This window comes from Struthio camelus, chromosome 13 (assembly GCF_040807025.1).
Source record: "Struthio camelus isolate bStrCam1 chromosome 13, bStrCam1.hap1, whole genome shotgun sequence".
Classification (NCBI taxonomy): Eukaryota; Metazoa; Chordata; class Aves; order Struthioniformes; family Struthionidae; genus Struthio; species Struthio camelus.
This window is the reverse complement of record NC_090954.1, coordinates 1805379-1832774: the sequence shown is the minus strand read 5'-3', so window position 1 is coordinate 1832774 and position 27396 is coordinate 1805379. Positions and strand designations below refer to the sequence as shown.

At 51.0% G+C, this 27396-nt stretch overlaps 1 protein-coding gene across 6 annotated transcripts in view; it reads left to right on the top strand.

Moving 5' to 3' along the window:
* Positions 1 to 27396, top strand: part of ARHGAP26 (Rho GTPase activating protein 26) — a 190764-nt gene that overhangs the window by 98111 nt on the left and 65257 nt on the right. For all 6 annotated transcript variants that reach the window (XR_011143861.1, XR_011143862.1, XR_011143860.1 and 3 more), the window contains exons 12-17: positions 932 to 968; positions 9034 to 9099; positions 10556 to 10630; positions 18554 to 18641; positions 20034 to 20092; positions 21429 to 21534. Coding sequence is in view for 3 of the 6 variants with exons in the window: in XM_068959244.1 (XP_068815345.1) it covers positions 932 to 968; positions 9034 to 9099; positions 10556 to 10630; positions 18554 to 18641; positions 20034 to 20092; positions 21429 to 21534 (431 nt within the window). In the remaining 3 variants the exon portion in view is untranslated. The remainder of the gene's footprint in view (positions 1 to 931; positions 969 to 9033; positions 9100 to 10555; positions 10631 to 18553; positions 18642 to 20033; positions 20093 to 21428; positions 21535 to 27396) is intronic.

Below are 27396 nucleotides of genomic sequence, written 5' to 3'. Positions count from 1 at the left end.
TGCCGCACTCAGCTCCATCTTAGGATGACAGTGAAGTGCCACTGTACGTGTATTTCTACCCAGGCTCTGGCTTGATAAGTTAAAAGGATTTCTTTAAATCGTATTAGTCTTTTGAGTAAGTGAAATACAACACGTTTGAAGGCTGGTCTCCTTACAGCCACAGTTTTTCTTATGCTGTGTTTTTAAATTGTGCTTAAACTGTGATTAAAAGCTTCTGCCATTGCTCTTTTCCCTTTTATTTGATCTACTGAAACAGTTGCTTTAACCTAAGGTAGCCAAGTTGTAAAAGTGGTGTGGGCAGGAGGAAGAGCACCAACATTTGAAGGTAGGAGAGTCTCGGGTTTAAGTCACAATGTTGGCTGGGAAAGTGGCCCTGTTGCAGGCTGTGTCGGGACGTTGCCGAATCCTGCTGCGTTTCAGATCCTCTGCAAATTAATGATTTTTTCCCCTCTCTTACTCTTTGCCTGTCCTGTTTATTCAGGCTGTAAGTTCTTCTGAGTGGGGATAGCTTCCTACTCCTTGCCTCAACAGCACCTACCAGATGTTATTACAATGCTAATAAGATGTAATAGGAATTACCTGCCTCGCTCTTAGTTTGTTTGCTTTATATGCTTCTCCATGAGAAGAGAGTGGAGGAGAAGAGTGCCCGTCCCTTGTTCTGTTTAAAAGCTCTTGGAGTTTCTGTCCTTAGTCTCTTTTGTGTTCTCTCCTTCCAGAAACTATTCTAGTTGCTATTCTAATAAAACTGCAGAACTGTGAAAACCTGGCTTTCTGAATGTGGAAGTCTTCTGTGACCTTTTCAGCGAGGTCCCCAAAGACCACAGAGTCCCCTGGAAGCTGTCACCAGTGGGGGTTCACCGCGAGATGCATCAGCAGCCGCTTCACAAGCAGAGGCAGGGTCTTCATAAGACTTTCTTCTTGTGTTTTCCAGGTCTACAACTCGAACAAGGACAACCAAAGCGAAGGCAGTAAGTATTATTTTTTAAGCATGATCTTATCCCTCCAGAAGGCGGCTGCACTGGGTAACTCGCAGATTGCGAGCTGCGGCTGGGCTTTCCCACGAACGCATGGAGAGTGCCGAGGCTACGGGAAGGGCTGGGGCAGGGATCGCGCGAGGGCACGTCGGGGCGGCGCAGAGCCCGCTGCCCGCTGCGGGAGGCTTGGCGTGCCTCCGAGGTCGCGAAGCGTGCCGGGAAAGGGGAGCTGGGTCATTGCTTCAAACCAGGGTGGGTGTCCCGGGCCAACAAATTCTCACTTTGGAACCACAAAAAAGAGAAGTCTGGTGTGTTCCCCAGCTCAGTCCTGCGAGGGAGGAATTCAGAGGACCAGCTCTCCTTTTCCAAGGGGGAACTGCAGCAATAATGTAAAGATTGGCGAGGTTCTGCCCAGCCAGGGTACTCAACAAGAGCCCCTAAAACAGGCTGTTTTTATTATAGTTGGGGCAATCAAGGACTGGAGTCAAGAAAGCACTTGTTGCTCTTCATGGAGTAATGTTTGCACCTGGTCCCAGCTCTCGTGTCCTATGTTTCAAAATGCTTAATTGAGCCATTTCCCAAAAGGCCTGAATTGCCATAATTGCAGTACTCCAAATGCTGATCCCTTCCCTCCTCCCCCCAAAGTCCTTGGTCACACAGGAGCCCAGCCCGGGTTTACGGTTAATCAATAGTTCATTTGTATCCTGTCTCAGACAGGATGTTTTCTTCTTGACTAGAAGCATTTTTTCCTCACAATAATAGGTGTAATTTACAGATAATGTTCTTTGCACCCAATTTCAGTTGTTCTGCAAAACTGTCTCTTCCTCGTTTCTGCCCTCGCTGATGTGGCCTCTCCTTTCCTTCCAGATTTTCCACGTTATCAGCTGCATATAGATCTTATCCTATAGCTATTCCTTTTGATTTTGTGCAATCCAAATGGTGCTCCTAGCATTAGAAATTATGCTTCATACTTGCGAAGGATTGTATGGCTAGTAGCCGAGTGTTGAACCTGAATCAGAACAGCTTGATTTTCTCTCCGTTTTACAGCAGGGCAAGGTGAGGTTTTGGAGGGACAGAGGCCAGAGCTTGCTCAACGCTCTCCTCGTCTAGCCGTTAATCATCACCAATGTGCGTGTTCCCAATCTGTGTTGCACCAGGGCAGTATGTGGTGATCGAGATCAAGAAACTGGTTAAAATAACTGTTTTGTAAACTTTATTGAGGGTGTGTGCGAAAGCAGGAAAAACATTTGGGACTGGCGAAGCAATTACTGCTTCTGAAAGAAACACTGGTCCGACCGTGACCGTCCCGTCTCACGTACGGTCAGCCAGAAATCCTCATGGGGCCAGTGACTTGCCTGGGAGCCCCACTGCAAAACAGCTGCAGCTCTTTTAGAAGCGGTAAGAGATCGAGTCGAACATGTCTGTGGCTTTCCCGTGGCCATTTGTGCTTTCTAATCCCCGTCTTCAGCTGTTTGGCGTGCAGTGGATGCCATGGCAGGGCTCCTGCGTGCCTGCTCAGGGTTTCCTTAGGTAAAGGCTCTCTGGGTCACTGTGGCTCTTGGTGGCCGAGCTGCGGCTGTTGGCTGGCCCTAGGGCTCATGTGCGGCCACCGTGCGCCCCATACAGCCCTTGCCATCGGGGCATCAGGATGAGGCTGCTCTGGACAGGTCACGGCCCTTTTTGCTGGGGAATCCTGGCATGTAAATAGCGCGTTTTCCCGGGCTGAATCTGAGCTGGGTGTACCCGCCGGAGGGAATTTCGCACTCCCTTTGGAGGCTGAGCCGTTAGCTCTGACACGGAGCGGGGGGAGCCAGCGTCTGCCTCCGGGTCCGTCCCTGGCAGGCAGGCGACGGGTGGGCTAAGCAATGCAGCTGACTTTATTTTTGCATCTCTGCTAAGATGTGCGGTTAGTGCTGTCTGCATTGCTGGAGCCAACCTCTGAATTGGTTGATTTGGTGTCCCGCATTGGCAAAGCCTCTGAGAATCCCTACTGAGAGTGCAGAGGGAAGGCTGGGTTTCCGCCGTGCCGCCCGACGCGGTGCCGTTTGCAGCCTGGAGCCTGTTGCAGCACAAACCGGCTCTGCCCCTGCGGCGGGGAAGCGTCTGACACCGCCACGCAGGACTTCTCCTAACAGCCGTGTCTCCTAGCAGCTCGTTGGCACAGCAACAGGAAAGGAGCAACGATGCTGTGCCGGGCTGGGAGCGACGGGAGGCCACAGCCGGACGTCTGGGGCGCCGGGCGCGGAGCCTGCAGGCCGTTTGCACGGGGAGGAGGCTGCGCACCAGCAGCTCCCCTGTGCTGCCCCGGCCGGCCGGGCTCCCCCAGCGCCCGGGGAGCCCGTTGCTTCCCTGCTCGCTCTAACTGCAGCCCACGCTGCAGCTCTGTGTTTTGCAAAGTGCAGTGAAACTTTGAAGGCACCAAATGCCAAGTTTCTTCCTGTTCACCTTCCCTACACAAGAAAGAAGTCAGGGTTTGATCAGCTGAGAGGGCTTTGGCGAAGTTGCTCATCTTTCAGCATCTTTTCCATTCTGATGGTCCATCTTAGAAATAAGAATCGTTCTTCTTTCCTGCCTTACAGACCCTGCCCGTGTTTTGCGGAGTGCGTTGGGGCCCTCCGATGAAAGTTGCTTACATAACGGTATTCCTGCGTTGTCTGGTAGCAATTATTTTCACATAGTGCTCTGACTAGAGCCGCTGCTGCTGTGTTCAAACATCTGACTGTGTTTTAGTGCTCATTAAAAGCATGTCTGTAGTGAGCTGCTTGCCTCACCAGCTACACTTAAAATTGATTCTGAGCCTGGCTTTTTGCCACCCAGTCTTTGACACAGAAGCTTCCTATAAGGACTTGAAATGAATGAAATTGAAATGAGTCCGGATGCAATTCCTGACCCTTAAAACCTATAGAACTCTGTTTCCTGCTCTTACTTATATTAGTCTGAAAGAGACTCAGAGTACTGTAGTGAGGTCTGCTTTTTGGCCACTATCTAATTTTACAGGAGCTCTTGGATTTTACATCCTGCTGTGCGGCCAGATGGCCATCAGCCTACAAGGTGATTTATCTTAATCTTCTTTAGGAGTGAGGAGGAAGTAGTGCAGAGTGGCAGGGTGTGTGGGAACGAGTATCAGTGAACTGCTAGAACTAAATGAATTTTGATGCACTAGTGAGCAACCCAAGAGGACCTGCCCTGCTCTCTGAAAATAAATCCTCCAGGCTCTTGTGCGTGTTGCATGGACAAGCACAGAAGAACCCCTTTCTTCCTTCCCCTCAGCACGATGTTTCCATCTTTTTTTCGTACCGACTTGATTCCCTATTTACTTCAGGACCCCACTGAAAAATGTCTTTATTTTCATAAACTCTTCATAGACCTTCAGTTTCTTGACACTCTGCTCTATGTCTCTGCTTGTCTTGCCGGCCTGGTTACAGGGTAGCCCACGATCCTTCCCCAGGGCTCTTCATTCCTAGCATCTGGGCAGCTCACTGGTAGTTCGAGACTTGCAATAAGATGAAGCTACTCATTTCTTCCTGGTCTCCACTTCTTGGTTTCTCCCTCCCTCTGTGGCTCTTAATACCATAATGCTCTTTGAAGTAGTTCATAGCGATAATAATCCTGGCACTTCACTCCACAGCCCGAAGATGTATAATGGGGCATGCAGAAGAGCCAGTTTTGACCTTGTGTTACAATGACTGATGCTTGCACATCTGGAGTCAGCAAGGTTGCCTGAGACCGAACAGAGGTGATTCAGTCGTCTTTCCTCTTGCCCACACTGATATGCTATATCTGCGTAAAGCAAAGGAATTAATGGATTAAATAGGTATAATCTATTAGTCAAAAACGGAATACGATGAGACCAGCTCAGGAGCACTAGAAATTCGGTACTTACATGACAGTCTGATAAGTATGTGTGTGCACGCAGTAGCTGGAATACGGGCAAAGTGTGTCACCTTTGCTGATCTAAAATATTTCTCTGATATAGTATGAGTACCGCGTCTCAGTTGTGCATTGAAATGCGGCTTTTGTATGGGGAGCCCGTGACGTGCATCTTGGGCTGCAGCTGCTCGTTCGGCATCTCCTCCCGAGGAGGGAGCGCCTGAGGGAGAGAGGGGAAAGGCAGGAGGTCGGGTTGGAGGCCTTGCCCCTGCTGCATGCTTGAATGCGTGAACAGAGAAACATAGTGTCCCTGCTAGAAAAGACTGTAAATCCACTCTCTGTTATGACTGAGAAGCCATTTTAAACATCTCAGATGGGGATTAGAAATGGCAGCTGTGAAGAAGTGAGAAGCATAGTGGCCATGCTCTTTGGTGGCAGCTCTGAGGGTTTGCTCTTCCCTGCTGCTTTCTGCTCTCGTTCCCCGAGCGCGGCTGGCTGCAGGCAGCGGCTGCGCACGGTTGCAACCAGCCGAGCGCGGGGTGCCGTCCTCTCCCGCACACGCACTCCTGCTCCCACCTCGCGCCACCCTTAGCCCTCACTGAGATCAGCTGGCTGAAGGCTTGCTGCTTTTACTTTGGTAAGTTTTTGTTTTTGTTTTTGTTTTTTTTTCCTCCAGCCAGATCAGCTCACTGAACCATTTCACGGCACTAGTCCTACTGCCAGGGCAAGGAGGAGAGAGTGAAAGGGGATGGGGCCAACGAGGCTAGACTGGGTCTGGCTGATGCTGCGGGACTGCGCACCCCGCGCTTCCTGCGGCCGCGATCACGCAGCGTTGCTCTCTCTAGCCCCAAAAGGCAAGCTGTCGTCCCTTCCCTTTCCCGTCACTTCTGACCCGTAGACGTTACCGAACGGACGCTACACGGGGACTAAGCTGCTGAATCAAAGCACAGGGCTAGAGACCCGTTTGCTGCTGGCGGGGGTGGAGCAAGCATAAGGATCAGGACAGTAGCAGATTCAAATCCGGCTTTGATCTGTGCTGTTGCTGAACTGAATCATTGGGTAAATGAATGAGATACAGAGAAGCTTCTTCTGCGAGAGGGGAAATCAAGCTTTTATGATGCTCATTAAAAGTTAAATTTAAGGATGAATAAAGGCAGTTTGGATATTTAATCAGATATTATTTCTGGATATAACTACTGCAAATAAATCCCTGACCTTTCCTGATCCAGAGCTCAGCAACGAGTTGAAGAGCTTATTCATCTACTTGGGAGGATTATGTTCGGTCACTTCCATCCGGAGAGGCTGCTCCTGTTTCTTTGCTCGGCTGCTACCGAGCCCTGCCGAAAGGTGTGGTTTTAAGCTCTTACTCAGAGCTGGAGTAGTGAGCTTGGCAGTGGGAGTAAATTGTGGAGAAGGACATAGATTTGTAAGTGTCGTGTTCTCAAATTCAAACATGCTAGGAACTGAGTGAAAACTGTAGGTTAGCAGAAACAGTTGGCACTTAAAAGTGCATGATAGAGAGCCTGAAATAATGAACCGTATGGGTGGGCAATGCTCTACAGGGATACTGGAACTTCAAGGTTAGGGCTAGCACTAAGCAAAGCTGAAAAGACCTGCTGAACTGGGTTAGTCTGTACAAAAGTGTTTCTACACCATGGTTTCCTGCTTCTCAAGTATCCCAGGGCTTGTGTTTTCCGATGGTCTGGGGTCCCTGGATCTGTCCCAATGATTAATGGTCCATTAATTTTATGTTGTGTCTGTGCCTGGAGAAAAGTTGGAGCTGTGTTGAGGGATCCACAAGGAGCTTAGCGCGACCTGTAGGACTTGGGGATATATCCTATAGTACAAGCATCTTGTAACTTGACTGCTTATGTTGGCGTAGGGCTTCAGTATACTTGCCCAGAAAAATATAATAGAGCTGCTGTGCTGTTTCAGGTTCTTCTGCCATTCGTCATGCAAGTACCAATAGCAGCAGAGACCTTGAAAACAAATGATTAGTACGAGACTGCACCATGCAAGCTAGAGACTGCCAGTGAACTGGTGGCTTAACATGCACCAGCAATGAATCTAGTATGTTTAAATAAACAACGTGAACAGGGAGGATGCGAAGGAATAAAATTGCCTGTGGCTTGCTGTGAGGGCACTGCCGGCCCCGGGTGTTGGATCTGCCCCTCTTGTGCTGTAGACAGAAAGCTGTTTTGTGTCTCTTGCAACCTAGCATTCCCTGGTGTTTGCACAGAAGTACATAAAGTCATCTGCTTTTAAGATAATACTATACCTTCTCTGCCTTCCGGAGTTCAAAATCTTGAAAATGTTATACGAGCCTTCTGTCAGACGCTTCGGGGGGAAAAAGTGCACCTTCCATTTTACAAGTAGGGGATCCCGAGAGGTTTGATGACTTTTCCCAAGTCTCTGGTAAAGTTAGGAACGTGTTCCTCCTGGCGTTTATAATCCGTGCTGCAGCTGGAGGGGTGCTCGCAGCGCGGGCAGACGTGGTCTGGCCAGCTCGAGCGCCGGCAGTTCGCTGCAGGCTGCGCGACTCAGCCTGGGGGAGGTGGGCTCTGCCCGCCACGTCGTCCCTCCTCTGGGGCGAGGCTCCCAGGCCGTCCCGAAGTCCTGGACGACTTTGCACGACTTCTACCATAGCAAAGGTTTCCCAAACCTTTACATGCGGAGGAAGTAATTTCCCGTAACAAACAGCTGACTGCGGGCAGTGTTTCCCCCGTAGCAGTGGAAGGCTGACTAAGGGATATTCCAGCAGGTATTTGAATCCACATATTAGTAACCCCTTTAAATTAAATTTGAAAGCCTGCAACGGCTTGAGTTAATTGAGTCTTACATTCCACTAACGTGAATGTTTTGGATCTTGCTCTTGGACAGAGTCAGCTGCCTTCAGGACATCCTAATTTGCACCCAATATATATTTCCTTTGTGCTAATAAAAGGAGGGTCTGTTCTTGAGCTATGCACGTCTGTATAGGAGAAGGGGTAAAATGGATGTTTTGTGTATCGTTCTTGAGACAGTATTGTACAGTTGGGTGTTTTTATCACCTGGGAGGCAGCAGTATTTATTTGAAGTGTCCTGCAGGGCGTAAACACCTAGGGAGGGCAGTGGCACTGGCCTGCCCGAGGGCTGGGGCTGGCTCGCGCACCACGGACAGGTCCGTGCCCGCCCGGACACATGGGGCTGCTCTCGGAAGAGATTCAGCCTGGAATACGTTGCCATCTCCTGCTCGCTCTTGCTCTCTTCCGTGGCCACATCCCTTCTTTCCTCTTTGTGCCATGTTCTTACCTCCACGTTTTCGCCTTCTGCTTCCTTACGCCGTCTTCCTTCACAGCAAGCTACTGCTGCTCGTATTCATCTCCTCTTTTCCAGTCTTTTCTTTCCCAATTCTTTTTGGTTATCTTTCCATTTTCCCAGCCCTTTCCCCATGGCACTTTTCAGTGCTCTAACCTGTCATATGGTTTGTTCTTGGAAAAAAAAAAGGCGTTTCCACAAAAACACTCAAAAGCAACAAGAAACCCAAGCAACCAGAAAGCCTCTGCCCGGCTTCCCCCTGGGAAGTCAATCACATAATCCAAATGTACTGGCAGCCCTGTGTGTGGCACAGATGGAGATGACCTCGAGATGAAGCCCTCTTTCCGGCAGCAATGATGGTTTGATTAACTGGGTGGAGATTTTAAAGGATTTATAGGAATTATCTGGTATTCAGATCAAGCAAGTTGGCTTGTGTAGTGTTCAAGGACAAAAATATATGTAACTATTCTTTCTCTGAGCAACCTAGTACCAACTCCCCAGGCAAAGCTTTCTTCAGGTTGTCTCCCCTTGATCCTAAATTAATATTTTGACCAACTGTGGGCTTAAATCTTCATGTAGCCGGGGCACTGCTGGTCAGTAAGGACATGGAGGCAGAGGCGTGGGAGGCGGCAGTTCAGAGAGATGTGGAGGCTGAGATGACGTGCTGCTGCTCTGCACTGCCGGCATTATACCTGGTACAAACGAGCGTACGAGTGCCTTTCTTCCACCAACACCTAATTTGTCCCCTGTTCCTTCCTCCCCTCATCGTTTCGAACAGCGATCCGATATTGCTTTGAATGTGAGCGATGACTGCTGGATGAATGGCGCGCTCAGTGGGAAACCCTCCCTGTGCTAGGCGCTTATCAGTTCTCTTTTTTCTCTTTCCTTTCAGCTGCCCAGTTGGATAATATCGGCTTCAGCATTATCAAGAAATGCATACATGCTGTTGAAACAAGAGGTAGAGCAGTTCACCAGATGGTCTTGTTTTTGGGGAAGGCCTCGCATCTGTTCCTAACGTAGCAATTGCTTACCTGCTCTTTTCATGAACAAAAATGATTCATTAACCCTCAGAGACCCACATCTGATAACCACTGTAGTAAGCTCGCACAAATGCCTTTGCTGAAACTTGCATTAGTCATGTGGCCTAGGTTAGCAGTGGTTAAACAAACATCAGAAACAGACTTAAATTAGGAAATTATGCACTGGATGCTCAAAATGAGGGGAAAGGAATGAAGTTGCAGGCTTCATCTGAGCATGCCTTAGTGTGATATTTATGCAAAGCACTTCCTCTCGTATGGGGTAGTAAATAGACGTGTATTTCAATCCTTCCCCTAAATTCCTTGTGGAGGCTATTTATAGACAGATGGGCTATCTTGTTAGCATCCGAGCCACCTCACAGTGAAATATGGGTCTTGTTCTCGCGTCGTTTCTGAGAGAACTGTTGTCTGTGATTATATAAATGGGTAAGAAATAGGCCTCACAGGCAGCCTTTGGTTGAGTAAACATCTGAATTGGCAGTATTTCTGTCCGTGTTCTTTCACTGGGGTCTTCTTCCTACCCATAGATAGTATAATATGTGATATGGGCTACCTAAACTTGGTGTTTCCCCTGTAATACTTGCAGCAGTGCAGAAGCTGCTGTGGAGAGTAAAGGGAGACACAGTGGTTACTGGGCGTTTGCAGCTTCCCACATGAAGTATATTTTGAGATTTTCATGCTATTCACAAGTTTCTGTAACATCCAGGTCATGGTTTAAAAGCCATACGGGAACAAACAAACAAATACAAAGAAACAAAGGGATAGATGAGACCAGGAAGCAAATAAGGCAAAGGCAATTACTAGGGAAAATTGAGAAAGCTTGAGGTGTAAGGTTTGGCACACCTAACTCGAGGATGCTTTGGTGGAAAGAGGGCTTCTGTCACTGTTTAAGTCCTCTGGCTGTTTTCTGCTGTAGCAAGGAGGTCTAGACTTTTTGTCATTTATGGAGTTATAAGAATAATAATATAGTTTCGTTCAAGGCCTCGTTGTTCCAGGCCCTGTATGCAGAACGCACAGAAAGCTCAGACCTCAACCTGAAGAACTCTAGCATAATAAATTTTTCCAGAGCTGCCATTCAGTGTTAAGTGCAGATCCTTCACGGTACAGCCACACTCCCTCACTGATGAGCGGTGTGGTCAAAATGTGTGCTTATGTCTTTGCTTCCTGAGCTAATTGGGGGGCAATACTTTTAATGAGTACATGAAAGCTCTGACATCAAAACCAAATTTTACCCTCTTCTATAACAGCTGGAATGAGAGTTTGTACGCAGCTGGTGAGAGGCTTTAATTGTTGCTGCTATTTAGAGGGGCCAAAGAAATGAAAGAAATGTTAGTATTTCTTTTGACATATTCCTAATAAACTCTTTATTTTTCCCAGGGATCAATGAGCAAGGGCTCTACCGAATCGTTGGAGTAAACTCTAGAGTTCAAAAGCTGTTGAGTATACTAATGGGTAAGTATTTCATATTACATTAAAGGCAAGTATACTTGATTGTGCTGCTCTGAAGTCTTACCAGCCCAAGAATGGAGACTCTTGTCTCGGTACCTCATCATGGCGAATGTGCTCTTAGGACCACAACCTGCTAGAGGCCAGGAGGCTGCAGGACACCACTGACAGGTTGCAAAGGTAGGACTCATGTGGGACGTTACCTTTACGAAGTCTTCTGGTGCACTTACTGGTGTCCTGCTCAGATGTGCAGCAGTCTTGGCAGCCTTCCTGAATGCGAACTAAAGTCTTCAAAGAAATAGGTGAAAGCTGTCGTTTTTAGTCTCATACCTGCCACATTGTTTCAAGAGTACTTTTTAATTATTTTCTTGCTTTGTTGCATGCTGCCTGTGGCTCTTGTTACTTTCCCCTTGGACTTCTTTGTGCCTGTTTTAATGCAGTCTTGCTCAGACTTTTGAAACGTGTTTTCCTCAAGCCTGAGACCTGAGGCAGCGGATCCTGCGGTTCTGGGTGCTCGGGAGGAGAGGTTGTGTCAGGTCACCGATGGCAGAGGTTGGCGCTGAGCAGTGAGCCTGCTCGTAGCGCTCTTCTGGGTGCTGGTGGTGATGCGCAGCCATGCTGCGGCTGCCCAGCAGCCCTCGGCAGCCTCTCCCCACCTCTGTTAGCTGATGCGATGGCAGGAGAGAGGATGTGGTGCTTGCCACGAGTGCCTTGTTGCTCTAGCTAGCCTTCCCTTGGGCCTGATTTGGGCACCGATCCATGCAGGAGCAAACAGGTCAGTGATCGTCAGTGAGCTGGTAGTTGGTCCTGGTGCTGGGTAGGTTTGGGACAGTTGTGGCTGATGACTTCTCTTGGGAGCGTTCCTTGTTGGTGTTGTTTCCATCACCCTTGCAAAGCCATACGTGGGATCGTGCTTGTTAGTCTGCGTTGCAGAACGTGCAATAGCCTGACCCGCAGCCTAACTTCTGTCTTACCTATAGCCTGGTGGCTATACCTGACTGAAAATAAACACAAGTCATTCCCACCTCGTGCCTCCAGTCTTTTTGCTACCCCTCCGGGCCTTGTCCAGTCCAGCAAAACTTACCCTCCCCCTTACGCCCTGGTCTGCAGTAAAGGCTGATACTAAAGTTAGCTCTAGCTATATGTGGCCACACAGACCTCTGAACTGACAGGGAGGCCTTTGCATCTCCTAGCTCCATCCCCCACTGCCGGCGTGCGTGGGTCTTGCAGCACCCAGCTGCACCGGGCACTCCTCTGAGTCCAGCCACAGCTGTAGCCTTAATGCCGTGACCCACGACCACGTTGGACTCTCTGTATCAGCTCTCTTCTGCCATGCTGGGAAGGAATCAGTGACAAGAGTAATCAAAAAAATTAGGGGTCAGGTGGACACGTTTCTGCTGAAGAGCAGTAGGATGTGGAAGATGCCCGGCCGCTTGTGTGAGCGCCTGCCCCCCGGCCCACCCCGGTCCGGCCCAGCCCTCTGGATCCAGCGTGGACGTGTGCCGGGAGGAAGTTCCCACGCCGACTCCCAGCAAGGTAACCCTCTGCGTACTGGAATGGCATTAGCTGTCCTGCGTCAAATCTGGCTCCTGTTCATACTTTCATTACGTTGTTTATTGTTTGAAATGCCCCCTTTGGAAAGTTTGTCCATCTAGACATGCGTAACACATTTAAAGATCAATTTTGAGAAAGTTCTCAATTGCTGAGTTAAAGCAAGAGCAGCTGGACTTCTCCAGTCCTGTCTCATGCTTGTCAGACTTGGCAAAGTCCCCTATGAATTAGGTGCAGTAATTAGGAAACAAATGCTTGATTATTTGTTAGCACCCTTCTGAGCGTGTTTGTTGCTTAATGGGACAAATGAGTGACGTCTGTGCTGCTCTTTCTTTTCCTCTCTTTTCCCATTTGCTTATTAGCGTCCCTTCCCTATTTAACTTCCTTTTCCTTGCCTGCACAAAGTGCCTGTGCTCCTTTCTCCTTGCAACAAGTTTTAGTCTATTATGTTTCCCTTTCAGTCTCTTTCCCTCTCCGCTTCCAATTCCCCAATCTTTCCCCACCATTAAAATGTTCATTGGATAAAGCCCCTGGTGGTTGTTACAGTTGTCAGCATTAACCTATGTAAAATTGATAATCCAATGAGACTATTAGGAAGCAGAAGGGTAATGCTCTAAATCACTGTGTCAGACTCCTGGCTGACGCAAGGGGACATCTCTGCATCAGTTATGCACTGGCATTTGGAAAGTTCTCTGCAGTCACAAGAGCTAGTGGCTGACTTTCTTTTATTAATAAGAGTTTGGCATAGGTTCTGGAGCATGTGAATATGTCCTGCTAGCCACTGAGTACAGCAGATAAGCCAGACCTGTCGCATGGTGCACACATTTGGCACTATTGCGTTAGAGCATCAGTTAAAGAGCAGCGCTGCCACTGATAAAAATAGGCTGGGGATTGGGTGCCTCGCTCAACAGTCAGGACTGTTATGGCAGGTCGTCTGCTTCTGCTTTTTATACCGCTGTGTATCATCTCAAGAGCTAGCAGAGCAGCTGAACTTACTTTCTTCGTGCAAGGGCATAATCTGTCCCCGTGGGTACATTTGCGATTTTGTCAGTTTGGGTTTGAGGTTCTAGGCTGTGACAGATGGCAAAACTTGCCTGTTTTAAGAGCTCTCTGGAGCTGGGGGGGAATTCACAGTTTTGGACACCATCCAGAGTCCATTATCTTCTCAGTGACTGAAGCAACTCAGCTGTCGACCCTGTGTCTCATAATGTGGTGATATATAGTTCGTGGTTTTTCTTTGTCCTGGCGTGTCTTCATTAGCTGTTGGTGCTGAGAGTCCAGCCGCGTGCTGGCGCTTCCCGGGAGGGCTGCTGCCGCCGTGCTGGCCAGGTGGAGCCAGCAAGCGTCTTTGCAAACCCGTCTCCAGGTCTTTCTCAGAATCATAGGCGATTAAATCACCTTTGTACAATTCCAGCGTTCAGGCTGTCTGTATCGTAAGCGTCGAACTGAAACGTGTCAACTGTCAAATCCCCTTTCGTTCGCTCCTGCCCCTTGAGGATTTGATGCCTTGAGAGTAGAAGCACCGTTCTGCTTAAACGTTCACTGTTTGGAGCAAAAGCCCATGAACTAAGAAGCCAAATTTTGCTTACAACTTCAGATTTCCCTTATATTTAGAAATGAATGTGGGCAGTGTTAATGACTCGCATACAGTTTAAATGGCAAAAAGATCAAGTTTCAGCGAGCGGTGGCTGCTGTAAGTGACACTGCCGTGAAGGCCTTTGGCATGACGCGGTTCTGCAGCGGGAGGCTGCGCTGCATGCTCGGCCGCGAGGGACGGGGAAGCGCGGCGGGCGGGCGGGCGGGCGGGCAGCAGCTCTGCGGGTCGCAGCTAGCCCGGCTCGTGGCTTCGGCAGAACGGTTCGCCTTTGCCGAAACTCCAGGTGAAACGGGCCAGAGCGGCCTCCTACCAAAGCTTGTGAGAGGCAGGTCCTCTGGGTGAGAGGATAAGTTGCCTTTCTCTACCCCATGCCCTCACCACGTACCGTAAATACGAGGACAAAACCCGAGAAATGAACAGATGCTTCCCGGCTGGAGCGCTCTGCGAGGGGGCTTGTTGTCCGGGTGGCTGCAGCCGGGGCAGCGCGCAGGTCTGCCGCTGGAGCTCCTCGCTGAGAGGCGTCGGGCAGCGTGTCCGGGCCACCCTGCTTGAGCAGGGGCAGGGACTGGATGATCTGCAGAGGTCCCTGCCACCCTCAACCCCTCTGTGACTCTGTGATTATAGCATTTGATGCGACCTTGTCCCTGCTTCCCAGGGGACAGAGCAGTGAGGGGTGCTGAGCGAGGCTTCCTATGGCCAATAGCTGTTATCATCGATTTTTGTCTTACGGCTGTTTTCGAAATCTCTCCAGCGACCCAAGAGCGGGCGGGAGCGAGCGCCGTGTTCCCCTTTCCGGGGGGCAACTGGTGAGGAGGTTCCCACAGAAACCGGAGCGGCCGGCCGGACAGACGGACAGGGTGAGTGAGGCCTCGCACCCCCAGCTGCCACTGCAGTTGCCTCCAGAAAAAACAAATGAGCAGAACAAATCCCTTTATTTTTTTCCTCGTTTGGAAACAATCCTCCCCCTGCCCACCCCCCAAATTTCTGCGTAGACCACGCCGTAAAAAAGCACACTCGTGTTTCTTCTCGGCTGAAACCTGGAGAGCTGCAGCTGCCCTCTTCCTTCAGACGTGGCCTGTGCGAGGCGTCGCGGGAAGTCCCTTCGCCCCGGCGGAGCGCGGGCAGCGCTGTCCCGCTGCCGTTTGTGGCCGCGCAGAACGAGCTCGTGGCAGACGGACACGGGAGAGATGCTCCAGCGGCTGGCAGCGTCGGGGGCAGAGCAAAATGCTTGCTGCAGTCTCCGCTGCAGGGAAAGGTTTAGGGAAGTTATGTTTCCCCCTGCCCTCTCGCTTGTAACCTTTTCTGTACCTGCTGAGAGACGTCGTGTTAGTAATTCACAGCGATAAGCAACTTCAGGGTTAAAACCCAATGTGGCCTGCGGAATGCCTCCTTACTCTTATGGGCGCTGTTTCACGTTTTGCACCAGTTCACGTGAAAACTTGTCCTTGTGTAAAGATAGCCGCCGGCCTGGGGAGCTAGCAGTGTCCCTCTTCAGCTTGGAAGACAGATGCTGCATCTGTGACCTACCAGGCTAACCATTTGCAGACTCATAAATCTGAAGGTCAAGGAGAGCTGATTATCTGCTCTGAGCCTTTGCATGCGACCGACCGTAGAATTTCAAGCAGGATTTCGTTCAGCATGCCTAAAAACTTCTGGATGTGGTTTGGAAAAGACCTCCAGTCTGGAGTTGTTTGCTCAACTTCAGTGAAGGCTTTGCTGTTAAAAAGTTAAAAAATATATATGTGTGTGTGTGTGTGTGTATATATGTATATTTTTTGCTATGCCAGGTTTGACTTTAACCTATTAACATTGCAATGGGAAGTTGCCTTGGCATTGAGAAGGAAGGATGGTGTTCATTTGTGTGATTAATGTGAGAGACGTGTGTGAATATACATTTTTTAAATGTTTACTTTTTCAAGAGCTTCTCTTGACTTTTTTTTTTTTTTTAAATTAAAATAAGCCCTTTGCCCTAAGGGAGATCCTAACTCTTATTCAGTGCATTCTTTTAATTAGTTTTAAAATTATGCTATGTTTACCTATTGCTTTAAAATTCAAAAGCACTTTATATATGCCTGCGAATAGAAAAATACCCACTGAGTCGAACCCCTGGGACCATATGGTGTCGGCAGCTGTACCCGAGTCAGCCTTGGCGCTGGTGGTTGCTCTGTCTGCAGCGGCTCTGTGCATCCTGCCGCAAGCCCTCGAGGGGCTTCGTGCGCTCCCTGTCACTGAGTAGGGCCCACACCAGTTTCTCCTGAAATGTCTGGAAGGTTTCCCACTGGTGTCAGTGGGATCCGTGGGCGCCCAAGTCCTGCGTGCCTGGAGCTCTGTGCTCGCAGTGAAGACCTTCAGTTGTATTTGTGCTCCGCAGTGGCTGGGAGATGAGCCCAGTTCGCTTGCTGACAGCGAGGACTGAAGCAGCAGCGAGAAGTCACAGAGCAGCGTCAAAGCCGGAGCGAAACAAAGCACGCGGGCCTGCGGAAGGAGGGTGTTCGTGTCCTGCTTCTCCCACCTCTTCAGCGGCGACCAGAACAACGTTCCTCGTTCCTGGCCAGGAGGAATCGTGATCTTTAGTCTTGGTGCCGCGAGCCCTGGAGCTGTTTGTCCGAGTTGCCCGCAGCAGTGCCGCTTGCAGATGTAATAGCAGCCTTTGCGTCGGCTGGTTCTCGTTGTCAGCAAAGATTCAAAAAAAAATCACCTCAATCACTATCCGCTTGGAAGCGGTTTGAAGATGACTGCTCGTTTCCCAAGTGCGGCCAAGTCCCAGCAGCGCTTGGATGCTGGACTTCAGCAGCTGGAAGTGCCAAAGAAAGGAGCGGTCACTGCCTTCCTAAAGGCTCTTTTATTTTCAAAGTGTTAAGGTGTTTTCATGGAAATCAGTAAAAATAGTGCTGTATTGATCTCACTACAGAACTTTGTGCAAACAAGTCTGGCTTCCTGATCTGGTTGGGTGGTTTACAGAAACCAGGGAGAAGCAGAAAGCTCCAGATGCCTGCGAGCGCAGTGCTCACAGTGGTCGATTCAGATCAGTGTTTGGAAAGAACGTGGTGTTAGTCCAAAGCCTCCTATTTACATCGTGCGGAGCAGCTGCACGTTTTTCTGATTGCTTCAAAGGAATTTTAGAAAGGGAAGATAGGAGGGGAAAAAAAATACAGAAAGGAAGGGAAGGCTCCAGAGGAAACGGAGAAAAGTTTGCTGCAGTATTCGGCCGTGAAACTAGAGCGGCTCCGGAGGCTCCCGCGCTCCGGGTGGGCGCGCTGGCCGAGCGCGAGCCCCGAGGGCGCAGGGGCAGTTGTGCGGGTCGCTTCGGCGCCGCCGAGCCGATGCAGGGAGCGGCGGCGCGGGGTGCACCCATCTGCAGCAGCGCCGCGCTGCCGCTGCTCCCCGCTGAGCCGGGGGGGGGTTTGAGCCTGCGCGCGCTCGTTCTCCGCCTGCAGCGTTGCAGCGGGCCCTGGGGAGCCGGCTCGGGCGGCGCTGGCTGCGGTTGCGGGCGCAGACGCGCTCCGGGGCTGCCCGCAGAGCTGCCCCGCTCCCTTGCGCCCGTCTCTGAGCGAAGGTGGCGTGATTTCAGGATGCCCCGGCCCCTCTCCTCCGGGGTCTCGGTGCAAAGCGTGCAGATGTCGCGCCGTTACAGAGCGTGACCCACGGTCACGGCTTGCGTCTCTTTAGGAAGTCGGTGGAGTTCCCAAGCGCTGGCCCTGAACTGCCTCGTGCTGCATGAAAGCAGCCTTTGGCTGGGACCCGCAAACTGCGCTTCCCCGGAGCGCGGGGGGAGCCTGGCCGGGCAGCGTGGCGGGGGCCGGGCCGCCTTGGGAGGCGCTCGCGGCTGCCCGGCGCCTCGCAGCCGGGGCCCACCGGGGCGCGAGGCTCCGTCTCCATCTCCTTCCCCTTTCTGCCGGCGGGGCACGGGGGGAGCGCGACGGGCCGCGGCCGAGACGCGGGCACCCGGCAGCGCTGCGAGTGCCCCGGGGTTGAGCCTGGCAGAGGTTACGGGCGGGCGAAAGGTGCGATTAGGTGCATGGCGGTGAAGAAACGGTGGCGAAAGCTTCGCCTGGAGACGGGGCAGAGGTCCTGAAACGCAGCTTGGTGAGCAGGGATGCCTGGATCCGATCTTCTGCCTTGCTTTTGCCCCGCTGCCGGCGGGCGTTTCGGGTTGACGAGCCGGCGGGAGCTTCGCAGCCCCGCGAGCAGCGAGCGCCAGGCGGATGGCACGCGTCCCCGGGGCCGCCAGCGAGGGCGAGCGCGCCGCCGTGCCGGGGCACCGCCGCCGCCGGCAGCGGCCCTGGTGGCTCCGGTGCAGCCAGGTGCAGCGCGGCTGCGGGCGTCAAGCCGCCCTGCGGCAGGGAGCGACCGGCAGCCCGCGTGGTTCTGCTGCGACGCTCTGGGTGGCGGTCTCCAGCTGGTGTGGTCCGTGTCATGTTTTTGCCCTGCTCTGTCACCACCGTCATCAAACACCAGTCTCCTGCATCGTGCTTAATGTCATGCTTTAAGTCAGACTGTCATCTCATTGCTCGTGGTCAATGTTTTTCCCTTTTTTTTTTTTTTTGTCCTATGCCAGTGAATCCAAGTGTCCCCCTCCTTGTCATGGATTCAGCCTAATTGCAGGAGAGTCTGTTGGAGATCACCCTGAGATCATTAGGTTTTTTGGAAGAGCTAATAAAATGGGACGTGAAGGTCTTCCCACGCAGTTGGCTGTGCTCTGCTGATGCTGGAGTGGTATGTGCTGGTTTATCTTCACTTTGGCTCACTCTCTCTCTTTTTCTTTTTTTCTTTTTCCTTAGATCCCAAAACAGCCACTGAAACAGAAACAGAGATCTGTGCAGAGTGGGAGATAAAAACCATTACTAGTGCGCTGAAGACCTACCTGAGGTAAGGGGGAAAGTGTCCGGTCCGTTGTGCGGCTGCAGGAGGTCCTCTGCCAGGGCCTGCGACGCCACTGCCCGCGGCTGCAGGTGCTTACCAAGAGCACTTTCGTATGACCACAGAAGGAACTGCTCTTACAGAATTTCTCCTCGCCTTTTCCTTGACCCTCCAGCATATCTGAGTGGGACGTGGGGAATATGTTGAGCTCTCTGGTAGATGCAGTTTCCGTACAAATGTAATTTCAAAAGCTCATTCTCGTGCACCCATGCCTTGATTTACGCTGTTCCCTAAGCTTTGCGCTCTGGGCTTCCAGCTAACGAGCATGGGGCAGGCAGGGAGCAGAGCGCTTCTGCTGGGGCTGCGGCAGTCGGTATGGGTCGATAGCACCCAGAACTGGGTGCTAAGCTTTACTGTAGTAATAATTGCTGTATGAAAGTTAATGCCATTATCATCGTGGGTTATCTTCAAAAATGTCTGTTTGTTGGCAGCTGTAAGTATTTCATTATCCGTGACATGCTTCTGCCTGTTGTGACTGCAGGCTTTTGCTTTCTGTTGCTGTTCTGTGTGTTTTGGTTTGGTTTGGGTTTTTGAGAGAGAGAGAGAGAGCAAGAGAGAAGCTAAATCCAATTAGGATGGTGAAGATAATTAGCGTCATAGATCTCAGCCTAGAAATTCACAAAACATTACATAATTTTGCGTGATTGGCAACCTTTGCTCCAGAGTTTGAATTGTTCGCAAAGCAATGAAGAAAGTCAGCAGCACGGGAATAGTTACTCCCTGAGTAGAAAGGTCAGGACTCAGGAGAAGTGACAAATCCAGAGAGGTCCTGAAGATGAGGACAGCAGAGCTGCTGCGGGAGAGGACCGTGCATTGGCGGATAGGAGGGGGAGAGCTGTCTGAGCACTGCTCTGCAGTGTGCCTGCCTCTAGACAGGATTACCAGGCCCACAAACTTCATCAGCATTCAATACGAAACAGTCTTTTTTTTCCTTTTAAATCTGTTTTAGCAAGATGTCACATTGAAGGGATCTGGAAGTAGGAGGGAAGAAGAGGGAATTTAATGGGAACAGTGATTGCTAAAGTTTTGCGACTAGGTTTGTTTCTTTTTTTAATTTATTTTTAAGCTCACTAATGTAGCAAAAGTCAGCCTGTGTTACTGAAGGAGCGCTAACATTGACAATGAATTGAGTGTGGTCTAGAAAAGGAAGATAAATCAAAGCTCCCTCAGTATTTCTTATTCCTTCTGATGAGGGGAATTAATTAGCAGAGTTGCTATCGCTTAGTTCTGCACTTTTAAAAATGGAGCTGAATTTACGGCAATGGCCAAGTTATGTTTCTGCGATTCTGTGAATTCTTTGGCTCAAGCATATTTTGTTCATGTTACCTTTTTGTATTGTAGGATGCTTCCGGGGCCGCTCATGATGTATCAGTTTCAAAGAAGCTTCATCAAAGCAGCAAGTGAGTTTATTGATGTTCATGGCGTCAGTCAGAAAGAGGCACATAATTTGCAAGTAACTGAGCATAACCTTTCCCCTACAACTTTCCACTAACGTCCTTATTCATAGATCCAGGAAAGCAGAATAAGAATTGAGGTCCAAGGGGCATGTTGTTGTTTGGGACTTACTGGATAAGAAAGAAACGTATATGCTGCAGGGGAAGAGGAGAAACTACTGATGGCAGTAACTGGTGGTGTAGTTTTTTGGGTTTTTTTTTTTCCCAACCATCATCTCCCCAGTGAGCGAGGCTTTTGTTCATTCAAAGCTTACGGTGTTTTGATTAGATCAGTTGTAGTTGAGATGTGTGTGCTGCTTTCCTTTACCTACGCTAGGAGGATGCATTATATGGGAGCAGGTAATTCCCAGGCAGCTGCTCCCTCTGCGGCGGCGCTGGTCCGTGCACGTTGCTGGTGGCCAGCTGATGCTGTGGGAAGAGCAGCTGGGGCAGTGACATCCTCACCTGGATCACTTGGCCACTCCAATCCGCTGTGTGGCTCCTCGTTGGAGCGCGTCGGCAGTCCCGGTGTGGCGGTGGGTCCCGTGCAGCCCACGGGTTCTTGCCAGCATTAAACCCCGTACGAGCCAGGCTAGCTGCGTTGGGGAGTTGCCGTCATGAAACATTAGTCTGAACGAAGGTGGAGCAGGTGGAGCATGAACGTGCAGCTCGTGGCATTAAATACAAAAACACTGCAGATTTGCAGCAGGGTTGTTGCAGCTGGGCCCGGTGAGGACAGTTCGCCTGTTCTGCTTTCCTCTGCTGAGGATTAAGAGGGTTCACACAGCCTGCGGCACCCAGCTGTGTGGTGGTAGAAGAGACCGGAGAAGGGTGATGCCTTGAACGGCTCCCACTCAGGCCGTGAGAGCATGCCTGTCTGCACCTGCAGTCCAGCCAGGGCTGATGGCCAGATGCTAAACTCTGTCCAGGCATGCTGGGAACATCCTTACAGTGCTTGAAAACACACTGGGCAAGAAGGTGGTGATGCTTCCCACCCGTGAAGTTAGAGAAACATCTGAGTTACAACCAGCCTGCTCTCTGATCACAGCGGGCTCTTCATACAGTTGGTCTCTGTTTTCAGCTTGTTGCTGCAGCCCATCAGTTTTTTCCTTTTTAAAACGACTGATTGGAGTGGGTAAAAAGAAAAAGTGCAGTCATGAATGTCCACAGCGTGCCTGGGTAGAGCTGGGAGCCTCAGGTCCCCAGGATGTCTGTCTGTATTACTCTTTGGGCTTGCATGTTTTTTTTTCTCTATAGTAAAAATCCTGTAGTAGGGATAAATCATCCTTGATTTCCTCTGCAGAACTGGAGAATCAGGAGTCCAGGGTGTCTGAGATCCACAGCCTTGTTCATCGGCTCCCAGAGAAGAACAGGCAGATGCTGCACTTGCTCATGAACCACTTGGCAAAGTATGTACATGACTGATATGTTTTTCTCTCCTTTTTCCACTTCCTCCGAAAGCTAATAGTGGCAGAAAAGTTTCCTTGTTTGTGTCTGTGATGTTGAGTCATATCTGGTTGACTAGTAACTGGAAACCTGTATGTGACTGAAATAAAAATTGGTACAAAAGGAGATGTAGGAGGAAGGGGGAACGTGGCTCCCCAATTGACCTACATCGCCGCCGTGCCCCATGGGCGCCATGGGGCGGAGGCACCGCCATGCGACCGGGAATCTAGCGTTGCTTTGAATGGCACCTTACTGACTGCAGGCTGCCCAGAAGGTGCTGTGGAGGTTAAGAGCATCACTGGGTTTCAGATCCAGCCTGGTATTAAAGGACTAAAAGCTTTTTCTTTGATACAATAGAGGACTATTCTGTGGCGTGTTTTTTTGCCTTTATGCAACCTGAGTAATCAATACTTTTAAGTCACCTTGAAACTTTTTCAGGGCAAAGGAGTCAAATAAATTTTTTGCTTTCAATGATAGAGCTGACCTATAATTTCTCCTCTTCTTCCTGCTCTTGCTGGTTACCATGGAAACCTTTGATTAGCATTTAAAAAGTGAAAGCATCACAAGGTGTGTGTGCCAGCCTCAAGGCTAGGAGGCCATCCTTGCCCGTCGTTGTTTGCCTTGCACTGTGCGAGCAGGAGGGATTGGAGAGGATTCGGAAACCTGCAGAAGGAGTTAATCAACATAGTTGTTCAGCAGAAAACTGGGGAAACCTGAAGTTATCTGCAGAAGAGAAAAAATAATAAGTGATACTTCAATTATGTTTAAAAATGACTCCAGATGCTTTCTTATGACATATATTTGTATCTGTTCCATGGAATCCACAGCAAGGCTGTTAAAAACTGAAGAGCTGGTTCAGATCCGAGTTTCAAAACCTTCTGCATTTATAGGCTTAAGCCAAGGGATAGGGAGTTCCAGGTACTTCCAGCAGCCAAATATGTGCAAGGAATCTCATAACTCCTTAAGTGCTTTTTGTTGAAAGGAAAACCTGGTGGCACAGAGCGAGAGATGTGAAGAGGGGGAGGCAGGTAGTACAATGGGTTTCAAGCTGTTTTAGTAGGGAAGGAACTAAAACAAAACACAAACAAACAATGAGCATAATGGAGCTTGCTATATTAGGAAGAGAAACAGCTCATAGTGGTTATTTAATGGGAAAAAAATTATTTCAGAGAAAGGCAGGAAGCTGCTCAAACGAGAGCCTTTTTTGTTCCAGCAGGGCTGGAGCACTGGGCTAACGGCCCTGCGAAAGCTCAGCTCCTCCGGGCGTTCCTGGCACATGCCGGCAGTTACTGGGCGGTGTCATAGATAAGTGTGGGGGTTTGTGTGTATGAGCTCAAGGTGTCCGTTGGGATGTCCTCAAGGACAGAATTGTTCAGGCCTGGACTAGGTGACGCTCCTGAGATGCTACCAGCATGCCGGTGCCAAGGCAGCAGCCAGCCCTGGGCAGGGCCCTCCGCACCTCTCCCGCGTACTGGGGGTCTCCTCCACGGCTGTGGCAGCCTTTCTGCCCCGCGGTGCTCTGGAAGAAGACCCGTGTCCCCTCCAGGGACCTTCCTGCTGGTGGGGGGAGCTTGGCCCGTGACTCATTGCTGTGGCTCTTATAGTTGAACTAGTTTAGATACCATAAAGCAGAATAAATGACTTGGCAGTTGATCTGAAGTGAAGATAAAGCTTCACATCCGCAGAAGACATTCAGAGTGAGCAAAAATGTCACCGAAAGCAAAGTGCTAGGTTGCCCCTGAAACCACTTAGTCAGGGAGAGGAGGATGTTTGGAGAGAAGAGGTAGGACCTGGATGGACTTTGAAACGGCGCTGTCGCTGATGGAGGGGAAGGCAGACGGCAGCGTGTGCGGGGACCCGCCTCCCCCAGCCCCCTAACCCGCGCTGTAGCTCTTGCAGGGTAGTGCCTCCTCTGCTGTTGGGTTTTTTTTTTTTTTCCAACAATGTATGTATAATCAAGATTTGCATTTTGATCAGATAAGCTAAAAAAATGTTTCTCACAGTATTACTGTGGAGGACTCTTATACTAAAAACAGAACTCAGTCTGGGTTGGTCAAACGGAGCAACTTTTTTTCTTGCTGGCAGAGCAGTAGTGCAGGCGAGGTGCAGCTCGAGGAGGGTGCTGGAATTCAGTACCGCAGCCGGCGCCACGTCCCGGCCCCCTCCGTGGCACTCGCGGGCCGCCGCCGGCCCTCCAGCTCCGGCAGAAAGTACCTAACAGGAGGTGCAAAAAAGCCTGGATGCAGAGGGCAGACAGATACCAGAGAAAGTCATAGGCAGGGTGGAAGGAGATGAGTGTACAAATAGACAATGAGGTTGATTTCTGCCTCTTGCTGGATCTTTAAGTCTATTTGTGCTGCTCCCTGTCTCTCGTTCAGGTGTCTGGGCAATTATCCAGGGTAGCATAGACAGCGTGAGCAATCCGTGCCGGCGCTCCTTCATCGGCAACTCGACGCGCTGGATTCCTCCCCTGCTCCACAGACCCCGGTTCCGGTGCAACTTGCTGTTATGATGTTAATCTTTGAGCTACGAGTAGCTGAAACCTTAATTTTCCTTCCTGGGACACGTTCATACTGTCAGGATTTCTGTGATAAACCCAGCTGCAATTTACTGTTCCTGAAAGATAGGAGTCCTCTCGGTTCTGGTTTTTTCCGGGGTGTCTCTAGAACAGGCTGAGCGCGTGCGAATCTGAACTGTCCCCGTAACAGGTGTCTCCATGCACTGAGCTCTTCCCACGGCGTCTCCAAGGATGCATCGACAGACCTAAGCGTGGCTCGGGACGACCTTAAACAATCCATGGTTGTTCCTGTTTCAGGCCAGAACAAGCCATGTCTTTCAAAGAGTTAAAATACAAAACCAGCATATACCTTCTTCTTTTCTTGTAGCTGTTTCAGTTACCAGAGTCACTGTTGCTTAATCGATCTGTTACTTCTTGGACCTCTTTGTTTGGGCCGGGGACGGCTGGTGAGAGTGCTCTTGGTCCCCTGGTTTAAAAATAAAAAATACATTTTTTAAAAGCTACGTGCAGAACTGATGCCAAGAAAAGTAGTGCTCGCCGCACAAGAACGGGTGCTAGCTGGAGGGCATGTCGTAGTGAAATTTCCCATCCCCACGCGACGCACTGCGTCTTCTCGATGAGGTTTTAAAAAGCATTATTTAGCCGTTTAAGCTGGCCTTTCGCAACGGCCCCTTCAAAGACAGACGCCTGGCATTCCTCTGAGTTTTCCGGTAGCTACGCGGGGACGTGCGTGACAAGGCGAAGCGCTGCAGCGCCCTGGCGTGCCGAGGAAGGAGCCTGGGCCGCCCTGAAAAGCGGGGCAAGCGGGGCTGCGCCTCGGAGCGGAGTAAGTCGCGTCGGGCGTTTCTGGCCCGTTGGCTTTGTTTTGTTGTCCGAGCTGCGGTGGTAGGATTGACACTGAAGAGGAAGAGCCACACGCTACTATTAAACAGCAAAAATCCCCATGAATAGTCAAGCTGTGGAATATGTCTATATATATTATTTTTTCTGGTAAAACAGCCCTAACAGAACTGAACAAAGTAGTTGCAACGAGGGCGGGCTGGAGGCCAGGGCAGCGGGCCGAGCGCCCCCAGGCTCCTCGTGGTGTGCCGCTCTCCACGCCTCCTTCCGGGCGGTTTGGTGCTGGTTCCGTGAATTTTTGTCCTCGTTGGCAGCGGAGCGAGGAGACAAGCGGTCCTGGTCCTTGCCGTGCAGCAGACGACCATCCCGCAGCGGGGCACCTAGCAGCGGGGCACCCCTTGCGTGCTTGACAACGGCTTTGCTGACTAGGTCCCCTCCGGGCCCCGCACCCATCCCGGAGGAGGTCTGCGCTGTATTTCCAAAGGTGTCTCTGTCAATAGACTGTGCCAGCGCTGGTAAAGCGAAAGCGTCCTCCTGCCAAGCGAGCGCAGCTCCTTCAAAGCTTCGCGCCAGGCCTGCCTGCAGGGCTGACACTTGCCATTTGTGTTAGCGGAGCTGCCATGTCAGCCCTGTCTTGTTTCCCCCCTCTTTTAATGTGCTTTTCCATTAAGGAATAAACGCTTGGGGGATGCGGAGCAGGAGGATTTTGCACTGATGATGTTTCTGGAATTTAGGGGGGTTTTTTTTGTTTTTTTTTTTTGCACCTGAGGCGTATTTTGTATGGTAGCTCCGAGGACCGGGCTCATGCATAAAAATACCCCTAGTCCTTCTGCAGGGCTCCTGCGACGCCCGCGCCGGGCTCTCCCTGCTCCCTGCTGGGTGTCCTGCCCCTTCCTCGCAGGGGCCCGCGGAGGCGCCCGCGCTGCTGCCGCCCCGCTTGCTCGGGGCTGCGCCTGGCCGGCGCTGCGGCTCCGGCACGGCAGCTCCGGTTTCAGCCCCGCGGCAGCTGCTTGTGCCGCCGCCTGCTCACTATTCATTGCCTTGATTTATGCATGACTTCCAGTAAGTCAGTCTTGTCCAGGGCGTTCTGGAAATTTCCACTAGCCCCTGAGGCCTTTCCGAGACGCTTCTCTCCTCTGCCCTTCGCCTGACTTGGCTGCCCAAGGGAAAGGGCGAGCGAGCTGCCTTGACCCCGCACGGAAAATCCAGAGCGGATTGCTCCGGCCGCCTCGCCCTCGCTCCGCTCCGCGGCTTTGGCTTCTTCGCCCGTCGGAGAGCGGCGCTGCGGCACCTGGCGAAGACCTGGGGCTGCTGAAGCTCATCAGGAGCAACCAGAGGACGGCCGGGGCGCCCGGCCCAGGAGCCCTGCCTGCCCGCGCGGCGCCCGCCGGCCCCCTCGGGGCGGAGGACGTTGAGGAGACGGACGGGGAGGTCGGCTCCCTCCGTCGTATAACGGAGGCAGATGGAGAGAAGCAAAGATTTCACGTGAAAGAACTGGTTGAAAGAAAAAAAAAAAGACACATTTGATCACTCACTCCGTAATGGGATTGAGAAAGTTGCTGCCAGTTACTTTGGGGAATTTAGCAAGACTTAAAGAGAGCCGGAATGACTCAAAGGATTTGGGTGCTTACGTAGGTAATCAAATAAGCACATTTTATTGTGAAGAAAGGTTTGAAAGGTCATAGGAAATTTAATTCTTCATCCGCACCGTGCCCCGTGCAGGGGCTGGCAGGATGCTGCGGGCACTGGGGCGTCTGGCCTGCCGCCCCGGCCGCGGTGCGGGGCTCGGCGCCTGGCCCCCTGCCGCATCGTTCTTTACATTTGGGGGCAGCGGATGGTCTTCCTCTTCCTCCGTTTTGAAAACACGGTTCCAAGCAACTATTTTAAATTGTCCTCTTCCTGATTGGAGCCGAGCCGGCTAAGATCAATAACAATCCTTTTTGTTGTCATGCTTTGACATGGTTAGCGAGCGCAGCCAGTTGTCTGTTTGTTTTCTGTTCCTGAGTGGGAAAAACAAAACAAAACAAGGGTAACGCGGCTGGCTGCCTGCGAGAGGCAGGAGGAAGGGGGATTTGGGAGGCGAAGCCTGGGAGCAGGCGTGGGCCCGCAGGTGGGATGAATATGGAGGCGGCCGCTCGGGCCGGCGCCGGCCGGGCGCGGGATCAGCTTCCCATGCACAGATGCATGAGAGCAGCGCGAAACCCTCGCCGTGCCTCCTCTTCCAGGAGATTCGGGCCTGGCTGAACGCTAGTGTGTTTTGAAAGTTGGAGACGGGCAGTGGTGGAGAGATGGCTCTGAAGATTAGTTTGAAATCTTAGAGCGACCATGTTGCATGGATAATTTAATTACTATATTTAACTGAAGCCACCTGTAGTTTTATAAAAAGACAAAGGACGCGGAGGTCCATATTCCCCTTAGAGAGCCTCCAGCAGGGAGCGGTTCTGGCTGTTAGGCTTGTTCCAACTCA